The sequence below is a fragment of the Narcine bancroftii genome, chromosome 1 (genome assembly GCF_036971445.1).
Source record: "Narcine bancroftii isolate sNarBan1 chromosome 1, sNarBan1.hap1, whole genome shotgun sequence".
Taxonomy (NCBI): Eukaryota; Metazoa; Chordata; class Chondrichthyes; order Torpediniformes; family Narcinidae; genus Narcine; species Narcine bancroftii.
Window position 1 is genome coordinate 250,861,853 of NC_091469.1, and position 19,680 is coordinate 250,881,532.

General features: G+C 50.7%; 1 protein-coding gene across 5 annotated transcripts in view; it reads right to left on the bottom strand.

The window, feature by feature from the left end:
• Window positions 1-2,298: 2,298 nt before the first annotated feature.
• Window positions 2,299-19,680, bottom strand: part of LOC138741114 (carnitine O-palmitoyltransferase 1, liver isoform-like) — a 30,571-nt gene continuing 13,189 nt past the window's right edge. For 4 of the 5 annotated variants that reach the window (XM_069894706.1, XM_069894685.1, XM_069894708.1 and 1 more), the window contains 8 exons: window positions 18,289-18,390; window positions 17,165-17,302; window positions 11,014-11,091; window positions 10,235-10,342; window positions 8,916-9,000; window positions 7,448-7,643; window positions 6,421-6,609; window positions 2,299-2,497 (listed from right to left, as the gene is read on the bottom strand). In XM_069894706.1, the coding sequence (XP_069750807.1) occupies window positions 2,314-2,497; window positions 6,421-6,609; window positions 7,448-7,643; window positions 8,916-9,000; window positions 10,235-10,342; window positions 11,014-11,091; window positions 17,165-17,302; window positions 18,289-18,390 (1,080 nt within the window). In that variant the 3' untranslated portion in view covers window positions 2,299-2,313. Of the gene's footprint in view, window positions 2,498-4,993; window positions 5,122-6,420; window positions 6,610-7,447; window positions 7,644-8,915; window positions 9,001-10,234; window positions 10,343-11,013; window positions 11,092-17,164; window positions 17,303-18,288; window positions 18,391-19,680 lie in introns of all 5 variants that reach the window. The other variant, XM_069894710.1, reaches the window with a different exon arrangement.

Here is a 19,680-nt window from a genome sequence, read left to right on the forward strand (position 1 = left end):
TGAATGGATGTGCTCACTATCTGAGTGGCAGCCACACCAGAGGTCTGCAGCAAACCTTCCCCACACAGCGAGGCCACGTGGCCCCCTGCTATTTGTAGAGAAGCAGAGTTTGAAGGTAGCTGATTAAAGTGACTGGTTCGGCCAGCCAAGGCAAGAGAGCCACCGTTTGCGTCACCACCCCCAGCTCCTACCACTGATCAACTTTTCACAGGGAGACACAACCTTGCATTTTGTGCATCAGTCAGTTGCCCAAAGAAGGTGATCCTTATACCAATGGCAACGGTTCATCCAGGCTAGCGCAATAAAGTCGACCCAGTGTCCTCCCCAGTGCCCATGCCAATGTTTTGGCTCCTGACAAAGCTCCTCCATGGAGAGCCTTGGCAATGAACAGCGCCGGTGCCCATGGCTAAACAGCTCAGGACTCATGGCCACCCTCTGGGCACATACCACACACTCAACCGCAGGTTCCATGGCAATTATAACCCTGATGCCTAGGGTAATGCACAACTCCAAGACCCAAGGCAACAGACAACTGGGACCCGTGGCAATACATGCCCCCAGGGACCCAGGACACCATCCTTTCCCTGGCACAAGCAACATGACATTCAATCACGTCATTTCTTAAAGATTGCAGCAGTCCTGTGGCACAGCGCCATCTGCCAGCTATCATAATCATTGCAGCCATCATAATCAAGGCACTGCCAACGTCTGAAGCGTAGGAGGACATTACTGATCCCAGTACTGAATCTTCTCCAAATCTCAGGAGTCCTCCCTTCCCTTGCAGAGTCCCCTCTGACTGAACTTGATGTACCACATCCTTCACAAATGGCCATGACTCCTCTTTGAGCTCATCAAAACCTCAAATGAAACATCACAGTCCAGGCCCTATATCCCACACTGTTTTGCCAACCTATGTAAATCTCCACAACAATCTAACTCTTCCCTACATCACACCCATAACCCTCTTTTTTTTTTTTTTTTTTTTTTTTTTTTTTTTTTTTTTTTTAACACCCATGTTCCTATCTAAGAATCTTTTGAATATTCCTATTGTATCAGCTTCCCCCACCATCCTCGGCAATGCAACTCTGGGTAAAACAATTATCTCTGACATCTCCTCTACACCTTAAACAGATGTCCTTTGGTATTTGCTATTGTTGCCCCTGGAGAAAGTTACTGGGTGTCCACCATATCTTGTATGCCTCTATTCCAAAGAGAAAAGCTCTGTCAACCTTGCTTGTATGACGTGTTCTCCAATCCAGGCAATATCCTGGTAAATCTCCTCCGCACCCTCTTCAAATAATTTATCTAGATTCTTCCTGTTCTGAGGCAGCCAAAGTTTTATCACAGCTCTTGAACTCAATCCCTTGAAGAACAGCACAAAATACACCTTCTGAAATACCCTAGAGACCGATAGACCAAGATCTCTGTTCCTCCACACTTAAGGATCTTGCCAGTTGCCACATTTGTAAAGGGGGAGAGCGCCTGCTGTCTGAACCTGGGTTCTGGTCTCAAAGCAGATTACACAAAGATTGGAGGTGTCGTAGTCAGTAAGGAAGGCTTTCAAGCTTGCAGATGGATCTGAACCAGATGGAAAAATGGGCTCAAAATGGCAGATGGAATTTAATGCAGACATGTGTGAAGTGTTGCATTTCAAAAGACAAACCAAGAAAGGACATACACAAAAAAATGATAGAACAGAGGGATCTGGGAATACAGATACCTAATTTGCTGAAAGTGGCATCACAGATGGATAGGGTTGTAAAGAGAGCCTTTGGAATATTGGTCTTCATAAATCAAAGTATTGAGTTACAGGAGTTGGGATGTTTTGGTGAAGTTGTAAAAGACATTGGTGAAGCCAAATTTGGAGCAATGTGTGCCGTTTCAGTTACCTAACTACAGGAAAGATATCAATTAAGTTGAAAGACTGGAGAGATTTACTAAGATGTTGCTGGGGCTGAAGGACCTGAGTTACAGGGAAAGTTTAAACTGGTTAGGTCTTTATTTCCTGGATTGTCAGAGAATGAGAGGAGATTTTTTAGAGGTACAGTGTACAAAATTATGATGGGTATAGACAGAGTAAATGCAAGTATGCTTTTTTAACTGAATTTGGATGAGATACAAACCAGAGGGTTAAGGATGAAAGAAGAAAAGTTTAGAGGGAACATTGGGGAATTTCTTCACATGGAAAGTGTAGAACGAGCTGCCAGCTGAAGTGGTGAATGTGGGCTCAATTTTAACATTTAAGAAAGATTTGGATGGGTATATGGATGGGAGGGATATGGAATAGATACAGGTCAGTGGGACTAGACAGAATTATAGTTCAGCATAGACAGAAGGGCCAAAGGGCCTGTTTTCAGTGCTGTAATGTTCTCTGGCCAAAGGGAAACCCACCTCCCACAAGTGGCCGATGATGGGTGCATCTGCCCAGGAATGCTCAGCGTTCAGGCCAATTTTACCGTTCTTGAAAACGATAAAACTCAAGGACTTATCAAACCATCTGTAAACAAAGACACATGCTCAGAAACAGTGCAGAGCCCATCCTCCAGCTCACCACCCCTGCTAACACTGTGCAGCACCCCACTTTAGGTTCCACCTCCCCCACCCACCAACCCCCCCCCCCCAATCTTCTCCTCCTCCTGCTTCCCTTCCCCCTTCCCCCACTTGGGATCAGAGATCATCCTCTCCCACGCCAGTCGATGCATTCTGACACAGCTGCTGAGGCCAATGTAGGAGGTGCGGTATCGGATGCTGTAGACGGGTGGGTGGGAAGTGGAAGCTTATGCATTGAACTGGATTGTCTGTTGACATGTGGCCCAAAATAAACACTCTGTTCTCACTGCTTCCAACAGGAAAGAGGTGTAGGTACCACAATACCTGGACCACCAGGTTCAGGGACAGCTGCTACCCCTCCACCATCAAACTCCTTGACAACAAACTCAACTCAATCAGAGACTCATTTAAGACTCTTTTCTTTGTTCTCTCTGTATGGCCCAGTCAGTTTGTTTACATTTGTTATCTGGTTACAGTTATTTGTTTACATTGTGTACAGTTTACTTTTGCACTACCAAGTAGTGGTAATTCTGCCACAGCCACAGATAAAAGGAATCTCAGGGCTGTATAGGGTGTCAGGTATCTACTCTGACAATAAATCTGAATCGGTTTTGCGTGCTGCCTAGGCAAGTCAACACAGACGGCAGCGTGCAAAAATAACAAATAAATAAGACAACATATAGGAAATAGTGCTATAATAAGTCAAATAGTGCAGGGTGTAGAGCAGAGTACAAAGGCAGTGGATGGTTTCGTGGGAAGTATAGTTATACAAAGCAGTACCAACACAAGGAGCTGTTGGTTGATTTTAGAATGGGAAGGTCAAGTGACAGCATTGGTGGGATGGCAGTGGAGAGGGCCAGAACCTTCAAATTCCTGGGAGTCCACATTATTGGAGGATCAGCACAAGCTTGAAGAAGGCTCACCAACGTTCTAAGGAGACTGAGGAGATTGGACATGTGGTTAAATACTCTGTCAGGTGCCCTGTGGAAAGTATTCTGACGGGACCGCCTGGCTTGGAAACTCAACTGCTCAGGAATCCAGAAAGTGGCTCTGACCTCCTGTCCATTGCAGACAGCAATGTGAGGGGCTGCCTCAAGAAGGCAGCAAACATCATAAAGAACCCACACCACCCTGCTCACCTCTTCTCGCTGCTACAGTCAGCAGAAGGTTCAGAATCCTGACGATCAGCCCCTCTGGGTTCTAGAACAGTTTCTTTCCAATAGCTATCAGGATCTTGAACCATCCCTTGGTGCACTGATCAGGGACTGCTTCAACACCACAAAAGGACATACTGCACGAATATAACATCGCTCATTTCTTGCATTGTGGTAACTGAATATTTAACTATCCATCTTTTTAATTTCTTGCTTTTAAATTTAATTTAAGGAATACTATTGTAGCTATTTTATTTTACAAGGTACTTGTATGGCTGCAGCAAGAATTTCAATGCATACGTGCACTGTGCAAGAAGTATTACAATTAACTCATCATCATTCCTTGCCAGTAAGAGATACGTTAAGAGTCTGATAACTGCAGGAAAGAAACAGTCCTTGAATCAAGAGAATTGTGTTCTCAGGCATACACATCTTCAGTCTGACAGAGGAGAGGAGAAGAGAGTGTGACTGGGGTGGGAGGGGTTCTTTAATAATTGATAGGTTTCCCAAAGCAGCAGGAAGTACAGACGGACTTAGGGTTTAGGTTTTCGGTTTGTGTCTACAATTCAGAATTGGGTCTTGGGTTGAGGGTCGACAACCTTCTCGAGAGTGGGGTGCGAGGCCCATTCTTTCATTTAGGATTGGATTTGGGATTTTGGGTCAAGGGTTTTGTCTCAGGTTAAGAGTTTAGGTTTGGGATTAAGGATTTAGGGGATTGAATTTAGGGCTGGATTTAGGATTGAGTATAGGGTTTATGGTTGGGTTTAGCGTTGTGTTTAAGTTTTAGTCACCTTTATTTGTCGTTCATACCATGCTCACACGGTAAAGTTGAGATTGTGTTCCTCCATGACAGAGCAGATTTACATAAATATAAGTTAGAAGTTAAAATATTAAGACGTATGCAGTAAAAGTCCACGATTCACTATCACATCTGTTCTGGGAATTCAGAAGCCTGATGGCTTGGGGGGGGTAAAAAACTGTTGCCCAGTCTGGACGTAGGGGCCTGAGTGCTACGGTACCTCCTACTAGATGGCAGAAGGGAGAACAGTTTACATGAGGGGTGTGTGAAGCCCTTCACAATGTTTATTGCCTTTGGCCTACATCGAGTGTTGTTCATCCTTCATAGTAGGAAGAGAGCCCCCAATGGGAGATGGGGAAGTGCAGAGAGACCTCGGGGTTCTTGTGCACCAGTCACTGAAGGCAAGCATGCAGGACAAGCAGGCAGTTAAAAAGACAAATGGTATGTTGGCCTTCAAATCAAGAGGGTTTGAGTATAGGAATAAGGATACCTTACTGCAGCTGTACAGGGCCTTGGTGAGACCACACCTGGAGTATTGTGTGCAGTTTTGGTCGCCTTATCTGAGGAAGGATGTTCTTGCAATGGAGGGAGTGCAGAGGCGATTCACCAGGCTGATACCTGGAATGGCAGGAATGACTTATGAGGAAAGATTGCGCAATTTGGGATTGTACTCGCTGGAGTTTAGAAGATTGAGAGGGGATCTTATAGAGACATAAAATTCTAGCAGGACTGGACAGAATGGATGTGGAAGGGATATTCCAATGGTGGGGGAGTCCAGAACCCGGGGCCATGGTTCGAGGATAATAGGCAAACCATTTAGAACCGAGATGAGGAGGAATTTCTTTACCCAGAGGGTGGTGAATCTGTGGAATTCATTGCCACAGAGAGCAGTAGAGGCAAGTTCATTGAATATATTTAAGAGGGAATTAGATATATTTTTTCAGTATAAGGGAATTAAGGGTTACGGAGAGAAGGCGGGGATGGGGTACTGAACTTTAAGATCAGCCATGTCTCATTGAATGGTGGAGCAGGCTCGAAGGGCCAAATGACCTACTCCTGCTACTATCTTCTATGTTTCTATGATCTTTTCCGCTGACTTCACTCTCCTCTGCAGGGTCTTGTGGTCTGAGGAGGTACAGCTTCCAAACCAGGTGGTGATGGTCTCGATACATCCTCTGTAGAATGTAGTGAGGATGGAGGGTGGGAGATGGACTTTCCTCAGCTTTTGCAGGAAGTAGAGGCACTGCTGGGCTTTCTTGGCTATGGAGCTGTTGTTAAGGGACCAGGTGAGATTCTCGGCCATGAGCATGCCAAGGAACTTGATAATTTTGACAACCTCAACATTCGAGCCACCAATGGTCAGTGGAGCGTGGTTCCCCCCAGGTCCCCCTGAAGTCGACAACCATCTCTTTTGTTTCATTAATGTTCCGATACAGGTTGTTGGCTCTGCACCAGTCTGTTGGGTTTGGGGTTTTAGGTTCAGAGTTAGGTTTAAGGTTGGGGTTGGCATTTATGGTTTATGATTAGGTTTGGGAGTGTCAGACCTTTGTCTTGTGTGAAGCTCATTCTCTTATCTACTTCAAGGCAAGGGATTGACAATGACATGCAGGCTGACCCCAAGTGTGCCCAATTTGAGCAATGTCTGCATAACCGCAAAGGTTTTGGTGGCCTCCAACTTCTTCAACATTCAGCCTTGTCCGCTCCCTTCCCAACACTCCTCCTTTCCACCCATCTTTCCCAGTCTGACCACTTTGCCCTACCCCAAGGTCCATTTCTTTTCCCCCCCTCGCAGTCTAACCACAGCCCACTATGTAGTCTGATCCCTCCCATCCGCACACACCGGCCACCTAGCCTCATGGCCCGACCCACGTACCACCTCACCCACACCATCCCCCACCCCGCTGACCGACCACCTACCTGTCATAGCACTTGCCATGAAGCAATGATTTGGCATAGCAATCCATCGATGCTACCGGGTCCTCCTTCCTGAATCCCTGCTCTGTGTCGTCCAAGGTCACAAAGAAAGCACCCTTCTCGATTGCATCCAGCGCCAACTTGTTCCTTCCATGGCTGAAGAAGGACCGTCGAGCTCTGGCCCAGGGCACCCTGGAGCACCAGGAGGTAAACCACACGGCGAAGCCGTCAGTGAGCAGCAGGCAACACAGGGTGAAGCCAACCACAGGAATGATTGACAACTCGACACAGATACCCCTCCTTATCCTCTGATTTGCCGGCCAATTGTTTATCCTGCAGTCAACTGCAGTCAAAATAATGGAAAGTGGAGGGTTCTTGCACTTATCAGAGAGAACAAAGACAAAAGGTGCTGGAACCTTGAGCAAAGAATTGCTGGAGGAACTCAGCAGGTCAGACAGAATCTACGGCTAGAAATGGTCAGTCAGCATCTCAAGTCTGAACCCTCTGTCAAGCCTTAGATAGAATATGAGGCATTACGTAAAGGGCGAGAGAAGCTGGTGGAGGGGCCCAGAGGTGAGGACAGAAGGTGTGAGAGACAGGTAGAGAGTGAGACATTTGGTATGGAGGGGGTGAGCAGGGAAAGAAAAGTTAGAGAGAGGGGAAAACAATACAGAAGGGAACAACTTTGAGCTGGAACCCTTCTTCAAGATGTTAGGCAGCAGCCATGGAGAGAGATGGTTCATGCTTCACAGGCAAAGACCAGACTCCACGTCTGAAATATGAATCGACCCTGGCTCCGCAGATGCTGCCAGACCTGCTGGGAGTTTCCACTTTCAACCTCATTTGGGTGGGCATCCAACCTTAACCCACTTGTCGATGGGCCCCAAGAACAGCCACCCCAAAAGGGAAGTCCACTGCCCACTGTGGCTTCAGCCAGATACTGCAAGTGGTGGCATTAGCCTACTCAGCCACTGGGCTGGGTGGAGGAGTTGGCCAACCACTCCTATCTCCCCGCCCTGGTCCCCCTCACCTGTCGCCAGCGGTGAGAGCCGCTAACTTCTCCTCCCCAGGCTGAGGAGGGGATGTATCGTCCAGGATCTTCTGCATTTGCAGCTGAATTTCGCAGGGCCTGAGCAGCCTGCCATTGTGGTAGAGGCAAACTTTGAAGTAGCGGCCCCTGTGGTACACTACGATGTGCTTGCTGTCCGTCAGGTGCTGCAGGATGTCTGAAGGGAGAGGAGGGACTGCGTCAGAGAGAGTGGTTCCCCAGAAAGACCTCTAGCATTTACCCACCACTGCCCCGCCAAACACAGGGACATTGAGGGAGGAACCACAATCACTCACCCACTCCACTCCCCCCCACCTTGCTTGCAATCTGTTTTAAACAGACAAAGTTGCAGACCACAGATGTCTGGGGCTTGCACACGGCCACCAGTCTGTCTACCGGAGCTGGCTTTCTTGATGCCAACAGAGGAGTGGTCAGGGAAGGAATGCAGGTAGCAGGCAGCTGGGGTGAGGAAGGCATGTGAGGGTGAGCAGGCAGACAGGTGGCAGCTAGAAGGATGGAGGGTGGGTGAGGGTAGACGGGATTGGCAGAGGCATGGTCGGGGGAGAGTGTGAGCAAAGGGAAGCAGCTCATTGGCTGGAGTAGGATAAGGGGTGCGTGCAGTGATGAGCAGCCTTAACCTTTGCAGAGAGCTCATCCTCTTGGAGTTCGCTGGAGAGTGTCTGAAGAGACTCCTTCCAAAAACCGCGGCAAAAAACTCATCCGACTACATGCCACTCAATGCACTATCATGGCAGGATCCCCTTAGAGGCAGCCCCCTCCCTGACTGATTACAGGCAGAGGCAGGGGTTATGGATGGAACAACCTCCCCTCGGATCCCCTCCCGACCTCTGACATAAAGTGTGCAGTGTTGGGGGGGGGGGGGGGGAGGGGGGGGGGGCGGCTCTCCAGGAGTCAGCAGCCAGTCATCCCGCCATCTCCTGGGGTGAAGGGGAATGCTTGAGGCTCAGCCGTGCCTAGATATTTTCTTTATTCATTTATTTTTAACCCTTTTATTTACAACCCCCTCCCTGCCACCCTAATTAATCTACCAACGTTTCCATTTGGAATGTGGGAGGAAACCCAAGCAGTCACGAGAAGAACGTACAAACTCCACACAGACAGAGGCAGATTTGAACCCAGGTCACTGGCAATAGGGTTTCCCCCCCACCTTCTCCAAATCCAAATGGACTTCTGACTACAACGGCCTGGAGCAGGAAAACTTCAGCAGGACAAAGCTGGCAGGACAGTGGAGTTCAAACCACAGGCAAAGGGACAGGGAATGACAGGAACATCCCTCTCTGTCACTCAAAGCTGCTGATGGAAGCACCTGCACTCACGCCCATGATATCCCCCTCCTTTGCCCTTCATCCTCGCTAGCAGGAAGCAGAAGGCAGCAAGCGATTGAGAAGGCAGCAAAGAGCCAGAGAGATCGGCCAGGATTCAACTGTACCTGAATCTAAACCTGGAATGCGACTGGAATTGAACATACGCTCGTACTGGGAGGAACACATGGGAATTGAACTTTGACCCATAAGCTGAAAAGTAAAAGTGAAAAACACACAGAGAGTAAATAAAAATCTAACGTAAGGGGGAGTGAAATGGAGTGGTTGAGCCACTTTGTAAGGGGGAGTTCTGGGGAAGGACGGAGTGGGGGAGGTACACAGAAAAGCAACGGAACAAGAGAGTCCACACAGCCACATAAAATGGACATACAAACAATAATAAATGGAACAAGCAGCCCAAGATATGACAGGTCCCTTTGCAGAAGCAGGATTTGTCTGAAGCCAGTCCCATCCACTCTCCCCCGGCACCGCCCCCCCCCCCTCCCCTGCAGCGAGGTTGGGGGCTGTGGGTCTCTGAGGAGACGGGAGTGGGTGGCGACGCTCCTCGCCCCTCTGCAATCACCCAGGGTTGTCGCTGACGCGTACCCCACCCCACCCCACCCCTGCCCCAAGCCCGCTATGTCCATCTTACCTGAATGCTGGCTGGGGATGCGTGTCGTGTTAAACAGCCACTCAAACTGCGCAGAGCAGAGGGGAACTGCGGTGTCCTGCAGGCAAAGCTGTGTCATGCCAAGGGTGCCCCACAGTCACACAGGGAAGGGCAGTGGGCATTGGGGTGGGTGGAAGGGGGCACCAATTTAAGCAAGGAAAGGGATAGGGAGGAGGAAGAGGAACAATAGGAACAGAACAAGGAGACAGCAAAATCAGACAGGATTTTCATTATTTGGAAACGAAGGAAAGTCAAACACTTTCATGCATTTATCACTCATAATTGAGGCTGCGTCTACTCCGGGAGCAGGTGACTGGACAGAATTCAGGGAGTTTAACCTGTGCTGTTCCTGCAATGGGACAGTGCACAGGGAGCTTTCCTCTCTATCTAATCATACTGTGCCTACCCTGGGAGGGCGTGCTGTCACAGTTAGTAGGAACATAGTGAGTGAGAGTTTGAGCTTAACACTGGTGGATCGGAGGAATCTTCCGTCCCAGTGCATCTCAGCCCTGTGTTGGTGGCTCAGACTTGGCCCCCCCCCCCCCCACCCCCCCAACAATCTCCAACTCACCGAGAGTGACCGTGGACACGAGGATGGAGAAAGTGCGGGACAAGCCCAAAAAGGAGAGAGAAGGTAGAGAGATGGAAGAAACCAAGATAGAGGCGGGGAGGTGGGAGCCAGCTGGGTCAAGAGGTGGGTTGGGGGAAGCGAGAGGGAGAGAGGTGCCATGGGAGCACAAAGAGAGAGGGGAAGGGGTGGAGATACATGATACGTACGGGACGAATTTCCTCACGGTCAAGTTTACGGCGGTAAAGCAACATTGCATAAATGGTGTTCCCTGCTCGAGCTGCCTGCAACTGTGTTGGAATGACGTACAGGTAATCCTGAGAGAGAAAGAGAGAGAGAGAGATACTTCAGTCATCCGGTCAGCAGAAACAGTTCGGAAGGAAGAGCTGCCCCAGAGCCCAGGCATCAGTTCAAAACTTCCAGTTCCCAAAGAGTTTGGAGACATGGTCCTGAGAAACCTCAGAGGGTTGTGTCTTGCCAGTCAGCTAATCTTCTATCCAGGGTAGTACCTCACCTGTAATACTGCCCAACAGGCTCCAGTCTCATTCAGCAGCTTGAATACGGCACCTTTTCAAAGGTCTTCTGAAAATCCAAATGAACTTCATTTGCCCACTCTCCCTTGTCTGACCTGCTCGGATCTTCTTGAAAGAACTCCAACAAGCAAGATCTCCCCTGAAGGAAACCCTTGCTGAGTTTGTCCTATTTTATCTTGTGTTTTTAAGTACCCCCAAACCTCATCCTTGATGTGTCCTCCATCTTCTCAATGTAATACACAAACATAAAGGAGAAACCCAGCAGGTCATGCTCCATCCGTAGGAAGTAAAAAGTAACCAACATTTCAGGCCTGGGCTCTTCGTCAGGTGTAACCCTCTGCACACCTCTTTAATTGTAACCTAATCCATCCCTTACAGGAGCCTCGGCCCGTCGAAACTGCACAGTGCCCGTGCCTCCACACGGAACCAGCCCCCACGTCCCATCGCTTGCTCACCATTGCGTAGTAGTTGCTGTTGACCATGATAGGCCCGCGTCCACGCAGATATATGTACTCCTCCCACCAATCGCTGACCTATGGGTTAGATCACAGTCAGACCAAGGAGGTTCAAGCGCATGCATTGACATACAACAACTTTAAGGTTCTACACCCACCCACCCTTGCCCCCGGAGGTAGAAACCCGTCCCCGTCCCTCCCCGCGCCGATGGTACATTACCCATGTCACCATGGCCCTCAATGACTTCCTCAGGTGTGCCAATGAAAGCACAGTCCGGGTGCATCACTGCGTGGGACCAGGAGCTTCACCCAGGTCCTCAAGAAATTTCAGAGTTCCAACAGGGCTCACACCACCCCTTCCCCCCATCTACAGCTGCCTCAGAAAAGTGGCCGACCTTCTATGACTCATTCTACCACAGCTGCTGACTCTTTACCACCTCCCCACCCCCCCACACCTGTCCTGTTTGGGAGAAGATACACTAGGTGAGGTTGAGATTGTTGGTGCAACACTGTGCTGGAGAAACTCCGCAGGTCATGCAGCATCCATGGGAAATAAAGGCTAGCCAGTGTTATAGGGCTAAACCTTTCATCAGGTATAAACAGAGAGGCAGACACCTGAATAAAAAAGATGGAGGGGAGGGAGAGAAGGATGGGAAATTCAGTGTAGCAAAGACTAACAGGTGAGAAAATCCATATCTACACCCAGTGAAAAGGTTTAAGAGGCTGGTGTTGAAGAGTATCAGGTCCTGTCTGAGCAGCAACGTTGATCTGTTCCAAGTTGCCGACTGCAGCAACAGGTCTATGGCAGATGCCATCTCACTGGCTCCACACAAGACCCCGGAACACCTGGACAGCATCACGATAGTTTTTGATCAAGATTCCTGTATCAAGACTACAGTTTGGTATTAAGCACCACCATCCCATCAAAACTGATCAGCAAGACCTGGGACTCAACACCCCGCTGTGTAATTGGATCCTGGATTTCCTCACCTCCATACTCCAATCAGTGAGGAATAGTGAGAACGTCTCCTCTACAATCTCTCTCAGCACCGGAGCACCAGAGTGCTGTGTTCTTAGCCCCCTGCTCAACTCTCTAAACACCCATGACAGTGTGGCTCGGTACAACAACACCACCATCTACAAATTTCTTGACAATACCATGGTGGTGGGTTGTATAAAAGGGGGCGATGAGTCAGCATCAGGAGAGAGACTGAAAACCTGGCTGAATGGTACCCGACAACAATGTCACCAACACTAAGGAGCTGATGTACAACCAATGATCATTGGTGGGGGAGGGAAATTAGAGGCAGAGAGGATCAGCAAATTTAAATTAGCGTAATGGTAAGCACAATTCTATTATAGCACCAGAATCAGGTTTGAAACTGGCACTGCCTTTAAGGAGATTGTAACATTCTCCCTGTGTCTACACGGGTTTCCTCCTGGTGCTCTAGTTTCTTCCCACCCTTCAAAACATACAGGGATTATAGGTTAATTCGGGTATTTGGAGGGCATAGACTTGTGGGCTGGAAGGCCCCGTTACTGTGCTGTATGTCTAAATTAAAATCCTGGGAGTCACCGTCTCGGAGATCCTTTCCTGGACCCAACACACTGATGGCATCGTGAAGAAAGCACGTCAGAGCCTCTACTTCCTCAGAAGTTTTTGGAGGTTTGGTATAACATCAGAAACCAGATGTGCAGTGGAAAATGTGTTGACCAGCTGCATCACAGTCTGGAATTGGGACACCAATAGGTCAGAGTGGAAAGCCCTCCAAAAGGTAGTGGATGTAGCCCAGGACATCCTAGACAAAATACTTCCATCCACTGAGAACATCTACGTGGAACGCTGCCGTCAGAGTAGCAGCAGCAATCATCAAAGATCCACACCACGCAGGACATGGCGGGGAGAAGGTAGCTCTCTGAAAGGAAATGAAAGGAGACAGATGGGTAGGGAAAGAGAGAGTCACGAGGAAGGAGATTAAAAGAAATTGGAGAAGTTGTTGTTAATGCCTTCTGGTTAGAGTGTGCCCAGGTGGAATACAAGGTGTTGTTTCTCAAATTTATGGGTGGTCTCGGTTTGGCAGTGTATGAGGCCATGGACAAATATATCAGTTCTCAAAGAAACAATCTCCCAGTCTGTGTCCTGTCTCCCCGATATCAGACGTCTGAGCGAATTTCACACCCGTATGATCCGCCTTTGCTCTGTTCCACCGATCTCTCTCCATAAGCACACTCTGTACTGTGTTTTCGTTTGCTGACCAGATGGGCTTGCTTACAAAAGGAGTTTTCCAACTGCAGCTTGGTAGGCATGGCAATGAAGTTGAAATTGAAGCCCTGCCCACAAGCTGGACACTGTAGACTTCGACATGGAGAGTGCGGATGGTAGCCAAAGGTCAGCTTTTCAGATCTGACGGTGACAACTATCCGACTCGAAGCTGCATCACACTCAATTTGGAACCTCTCCACATATTGCAAGCAAGGGGTCTGGATCACAAGTGCCCAGTCTGGCAGTGGGGCCAGGTCTTAAAGCTGGAAACTCTCCACAAACCTGAAGCAGTGTGAAGGATATATTTTGGACTTAAGGAGAATGGCTCCGTCATAGAGAACACAAAGTTTGTTGGTATGCATGTAAAACGGGCAACCTATCCTGGACCCTCAACACCTTCTCATTAGTCAGGAAGGCACAGCAACCCCTACACTTCCTAAGGTAGTTAAAGAGGGCAAGGCTACTGGCCCCCATCTTGACCACATTTTACAGGAGCACAACTGAGAGCATCCTGTCTGCTTCATCACTGTGTGGGAAAGTAGCTGAAGAGAATCAGGCCAGGTCAACACAGAGGATCATCAAAATCACACATGTCAAACTCTGGCCCACAAGCCAAATTTGGCCCGTGATATAATTATATTTGGCCCGCAAGATCATTTCAAAAATGTATTAGAGGTGGCCCGCCCTGCAGCGAGAGCCGATGCTGTTTTTTGGTAATGTCACCCCCACCATCCTCCCCCTTCATTGCACATCCTTCCCCATTGTAACACGAGAAATTGTATGTCGATGTCATCAGCCGACAAGCCAGTTGGAAGGCTACCCGCACAACCAGTCACTTCTCCCACCTGTCGAGCGGTGCGGCGGATGGGCGAGCGCCTGTGATTTCCTGTCGGTGCGACGGGCATGGCAGGCTGCGCACGGTCCCTGGGCAGCGCGAGCCCCGCGCGACTGGCACCGGACGGCCCTTCCACAGCGCGAGCGCACTTCTCCCGGTCGCCACGGCCTTCAGCGCTTGCACCCGCGCGGACCCCAGGGACGGCTGGTTCGGCCCTGCACGTGAAGAGAGAGATGGTGGCTGTCCACAAAGGCTGATTGGCAGCGCGCTGGGCCTGAGTGGGTGGGTAAGCAGGGGTGGGCAGAGGGTGTAGGTGAGGAGTAATGGGCAGAGGAAGTTATGGTGGTGCGAGGGGCAGTTAGAGGGAGGGATGAGAAGGAGGGGTGGATAGGGAAGAGGTAAAAGGGGAGGGCCAGGGCGAGTAGGGGAGGGGTGATTAGAGGGTGAGAGACGGGTAGAGGGAGGAACAGGTTGAGGGGAGAGGCAGTAGAGGGGCGTGTATAGGATGGGGTGGGTAGAGGCAGAGCGAGTGGAGTGAGGGGTGAGTAGAGGTTGAGTAAAGGACTGGTCAGGTAGAGGGATGGTGGGTCGAGGGTGAGGAGTGAGCAGGAAATGCTGAGTCCTGATGCAGGCCAAAATGGACACAGCCTGTGAATGCTGACTACATCTCCACAGGGACCAAATATGTTTCCCTCAGGTCAAGCAAAGGGTGAACTTGAGCTACCTACTCCTGACCTGTAACATTATCCTCCTAAAGTTATATCCTAAAGTTTAACATTACATATGTTGAAAGAAGAGAAAAGATGCAGATGTTGTTGAAAATTTTCAATAAATATTTCGTTCGGCCCTCGACTTAGTCCAAGTTTTTAATTTTGGCCCTCCGTGAATTTGAGTTTGACACCCCTGATCAAAATAGTCGAGGTGATCACTGGGGTCTCCCTCTCTATGATTCATTCACCAGATGCATTATTTAAAGAATTATTGAGATCCCTTATCATCCATTTGACCCACTACTATCAAGGAGGAGGTACAGGAGCATCAAAATCAGGACAGCCAGGCTGGAAAATAGCTGCTTCCTGTAGACTGTGACATCAATGAACAGCATCCTGTAATCGAGGGTCTCTTAGAAATAAGGTGAGTAAATGAATCCAAAATATTTATATATATTTATTTTATATATCTTTTTATACAAATATGATTATTATGAGCTGTGTATTCTATGTGTCTGTGTGTGTGTGTGCACTGTAGTCGGGAGAAACACTTTCATCTGGTTGTATACAGCATGTACAGCCAGGTGATAAACTGATCATTGATCACCTAATGATCAGAGGTTGATCGCCCCCGTGACCCGAGGTTGATCGCCCCCGTGTCCCGAGGTTGATCGCCCCCGTGTCCCGAGGTTGATCGCCCCCGTGACCCGAGGTTGATCGCCCCCGTGACCCGAGGTTGATCGCCCCCGTGACCCGAGGTTGATCGCCCCCGTGACCCGAGGTTGATCGCCCCCGTGACCCGAGGTTGATCGCCCCCGTGACCCGAGGTTGATCGCCCCCGTGACCCGAGGTTGATCGCCCCCGTGACCCGAGGTTGATCGCCCCCGTGACCCGAGGTTGATCGCCCCCGTGACCCGAGGTTGATCGCCCCCGTGACCCGAGGTTGATCGCCCCCGTGACCCGAGGTTGATCGCCCCCGTGACCCGAGGTTGATCGGCCCCGTGACCCGAGGTTGATCGGCCCCGTGACCCGAGGTTGATCGGCCCCGTGACCCGAGGTTGATCGGCCCCGTGACCCGAGGTTGATCGGCCCCGTGACCCGAGGTTGATCGGCCCCGTGACCCGAGGTTGATCGCCCCCGTGACCCGAGGTTGATCGCCCCCGTGACCCGAGGTTGATCGACCCCGTGACCCGAGGTTGATCGCCCCCGTGACCCGAGGTTGATCGCCCCCGTGACCCGAGGTTGATCGCCCCCGTGACCCGAGGTTGATCGCCCCCGTGACCCGAGGTTGATCGCCCCCGTGACCCGAGGTTGATCGCCCCCGTGACCCGAGGTTGATCGCCCCCGTGACCCGAGGTTGATCGCCCCCGTGACCCGAGGTTGATCGCCCCCGTGACCCGAGGTTGATCGCCCCCGTGACCCGAGGTTGATCGCCCCCGTGACCCGAGGTTGATCGCCCCCGTGACCCGAGGTTGATCGCCCCCGTGACCCGAGGTTGATCGCCCCCGTGACCCGAGGTTGATCGCCCCCGTGACCCGAGGTTGATCGCCCCCGTGACCCGAGGTTGATCGCCCCCGTGACCCGAGGTTGATCGCCCCCGTGACCCGAGGTTGATCGCCCCCGTGACCCGAGGTTGATCGCCCCCGTGACCCGAGGTTGATCGCCCCCGTGACCCGAGGTTGATCGCCCCCGTGACCCGAGGTTGATCGCCCCCGTGACCCGAGGTTGATCGCCCCCGTGACCCGAGGTTGATCGCCCCCGTGACCCGAGGTTGATCGCCCCCGTGACCCGAGGTTGATCGCCCCCGTGACCCGAGGTTGATCGCCCCCGTGACCCGAGGTTGATCGCCCCGTGACCCGAGGTTGATCGCCCCCGTGACCCGAGGTTGATCGCCCCCGTGACCCGAGGTTGATCGCCCCCGTGACCCGAGGTTGATCGCCCCCGTGACCCGAGGTTGATCGCCCCCGTGACCCGAGGTTGATCGCCCCCGTGACCCGAGGTTGATCGCCCCCGTGACCCGAGGTTGATCGCCCCCGTGACCCGAGGTTGATCGCCCCCGTGACCCGAGGTTGATCGCCCCCGTGACCCGAGGTTGATCGCCCCCGTGACCCGACGTTGATCGCCCCCGTGACCCGACGTTGATCGCCCCCGTGACCCGAGGTTGATCGCCCCCGTGACCCGAGGTTGATCGCCCCCGTGACCCGACGTTGATCGCCCCCGTGACCGGACATTGATCGCCCAGTGACCGGATATTGATCACCTACTGATGGGATATAAAGCTTGGTCCTTAGATGCACATAAACCAGGATCATGATAAAGTCACACTGGTCAGGTTCTACTCACATAGTTGGTGGCCCACCAGGATTTGAGTTTGAGATACCACTGAAGCCTCGGTCCCTCTTTCAGCTCAAAATCATGAGCGAGGACTTGCATTCGTTTGAACTCCTCATCATTCAGGAGAGGCCGGACGGACTCCAGGTACTGGAAGGGACAAAATTTTCACCTCAGTCACATCATAGACCACAGGTAACGCTGAGACATGCAAATGAATGATGGTATGGAACAGGGATTTCCGGTCATGGGCGAATGGCCTCATGGGGTTTGTAATGTCACCTGACAGTCAAAAGCAGCACACATAGCCCCATACAAGTGAGTTGTTCAAATTCTTGACTCTGACACATCTTCATGCTAGAAGTTTTCCTTCACACCATCTCTCCTTTTTATTTCCACAACCCCCCCCAATCCCACCCCTCCATGGCCTCATTCATTGGTAAGTTCACTTTTACAGAGATTGGTCAGTCACAGGCCTGACCCACTTCCCAGCTCTTTGCCAGTTGTCAGCCTGCCCCTCAGTTCTTGAACTGTTTGTCCAAATCTTTCGAAATGCTGTGACAGACTCTCTGTCCATCCTCTTTGCGCCTGTGCTTAGTGCAGTTAGCACAATTCTGTAACGGTGACAGCGATCGGGACTGGGGTTCAAATCCCGCACTGTTTGTACGTTCACTCTGTGTCTGCGTGGGCTTTCCCCAGGGCTCGCACCCTTCAAAACGTACAAACGATTGTAGGGTAACTGGGTATAACTGGGCAGAACCAGCTCGTGGGCTGAGAGGTCCTGTTACCGTGCTGTATATCTAAATTTAAATTTAAAAATTAAAAATCTCCTGAGTGGAAAAAAAAATCTTCCTCAGATCAACTCTGAATCTCGGTTCAAGAACCATTTCTCTCCAACAACTATCAGGCTCCTGAGAGTCACCTTTGTTACACTGATCAGACACTGATCTAGCAGCACAACAGGACTGTCTACACTAGGCAGAATCAGTTGTTTTTTTACACTAGGATAACCTTGAATGTTTATTATCTATATAAGGAGCAGGTGAATCTACTTTGCACGTAAACCCACAGCTGCTTCCTCGTGCATTTCGGACACATTCCTGTTTGGAGCAGCTACAGTGGGAAGCTGCACATACCTTTCTCATGGTGTCCCTCACAGCTGGCACAGGCAGTCGGGGCAGGGACGTCTGGAAACTGTAGGTAAGTGGCTTACGCCCAGAGAAGATCTTTACCATCAACTGTGGGGAGAAGGGAAAACGAGCTTCCAGAATTAAGTTCAAGGGAATGGGGAAAGGGGCACCAAACTGTGAGACTCAAACCCAAACCCAAGCCATCCCATCCCAGCCCAGACCCAAACCCATTCCACCCCAACCCAGACCCAAACCCAATCCCATCCCAATCCAGACCCAAACCCAATCCCATCCCAACCCAGACCCAAACCCAATCCCATCCCAACCCAGACCCAAACCCATCCCAACCCAGACCCAAACCCATCCCAACCCAGACCCAAACCCAATCCCATCCCAACCCAGACCCAATCCCATCCCAACCCAGACCCAATCCCATCCCAACCCAGACCCAATCCCATCCCAAACCAGTCCCAATCCCATCCCAACCCAGTCTCAAACCCAATCCCATTCTATCCTGACCCAGACCATCCCACCCCACCCTCAAACACAATCCCATCCCATCCTGACCCAAACCCAATCTCATCCCAGACCTAATCCCATCCCAGACCCAAACCCAATCCCATCCCAGACCCAAACCCAATCCCATCCCAGACCCAAACCCAATCCCATCCCAGACCCAAACCCAATCCCATCCCAGACCCAAACCCAATCCCATCCCAGACCCAAACCCAATCCCATCCCAGACCCAAACCCAATCCCATCCCAGACCCAAACCCAATCCCATCCCAGACCCAAACCCAATCCCATCCCAGACCCAAACCCAATCCCATCCCAGACCCAAACCCAATCCCATCCCAGACCCAAACCCAATCCCATCCCAGACCCAAACCCAATCCCATCCCAGACCCAAACCCAATCCCATCCCAGACCCAAACCCAATCCCATCCCAGACCCAAACCCAATCCCATCCCAGACCCAAACCCAATCCCATCCCAGACCCAAACCCAATCCCATTCCATCCCATCTTGACCCAGACCATCCAATCCCATATCCAAACCCAATTTATCCCATCCTGACCCAGACTTAAACCCAATTTATCCCATCCTATCCCAATCATCCCATCCTAATTCCAGGAGATCCTGACCCAGAAAGAAAACAACTAATCGAGATCATGTGGAAGATCAGATGCAATTCCAACCCTCCACTACAAATCTGTAAGGTAACCAACCTATCTGCTTGGAAAGCGACACCTGCTTCTGGATTTCCTTGGTTATCCCTTGATTAAAGTACTCTGTCTATTAAGGGACTGAGAATGGCCATCACATTCCTTGGGTGACTGCTGCTAACACCACCCCCCCACCCCAATTTTCACTTGGTCCCAATTGAGAATCTTTGGAG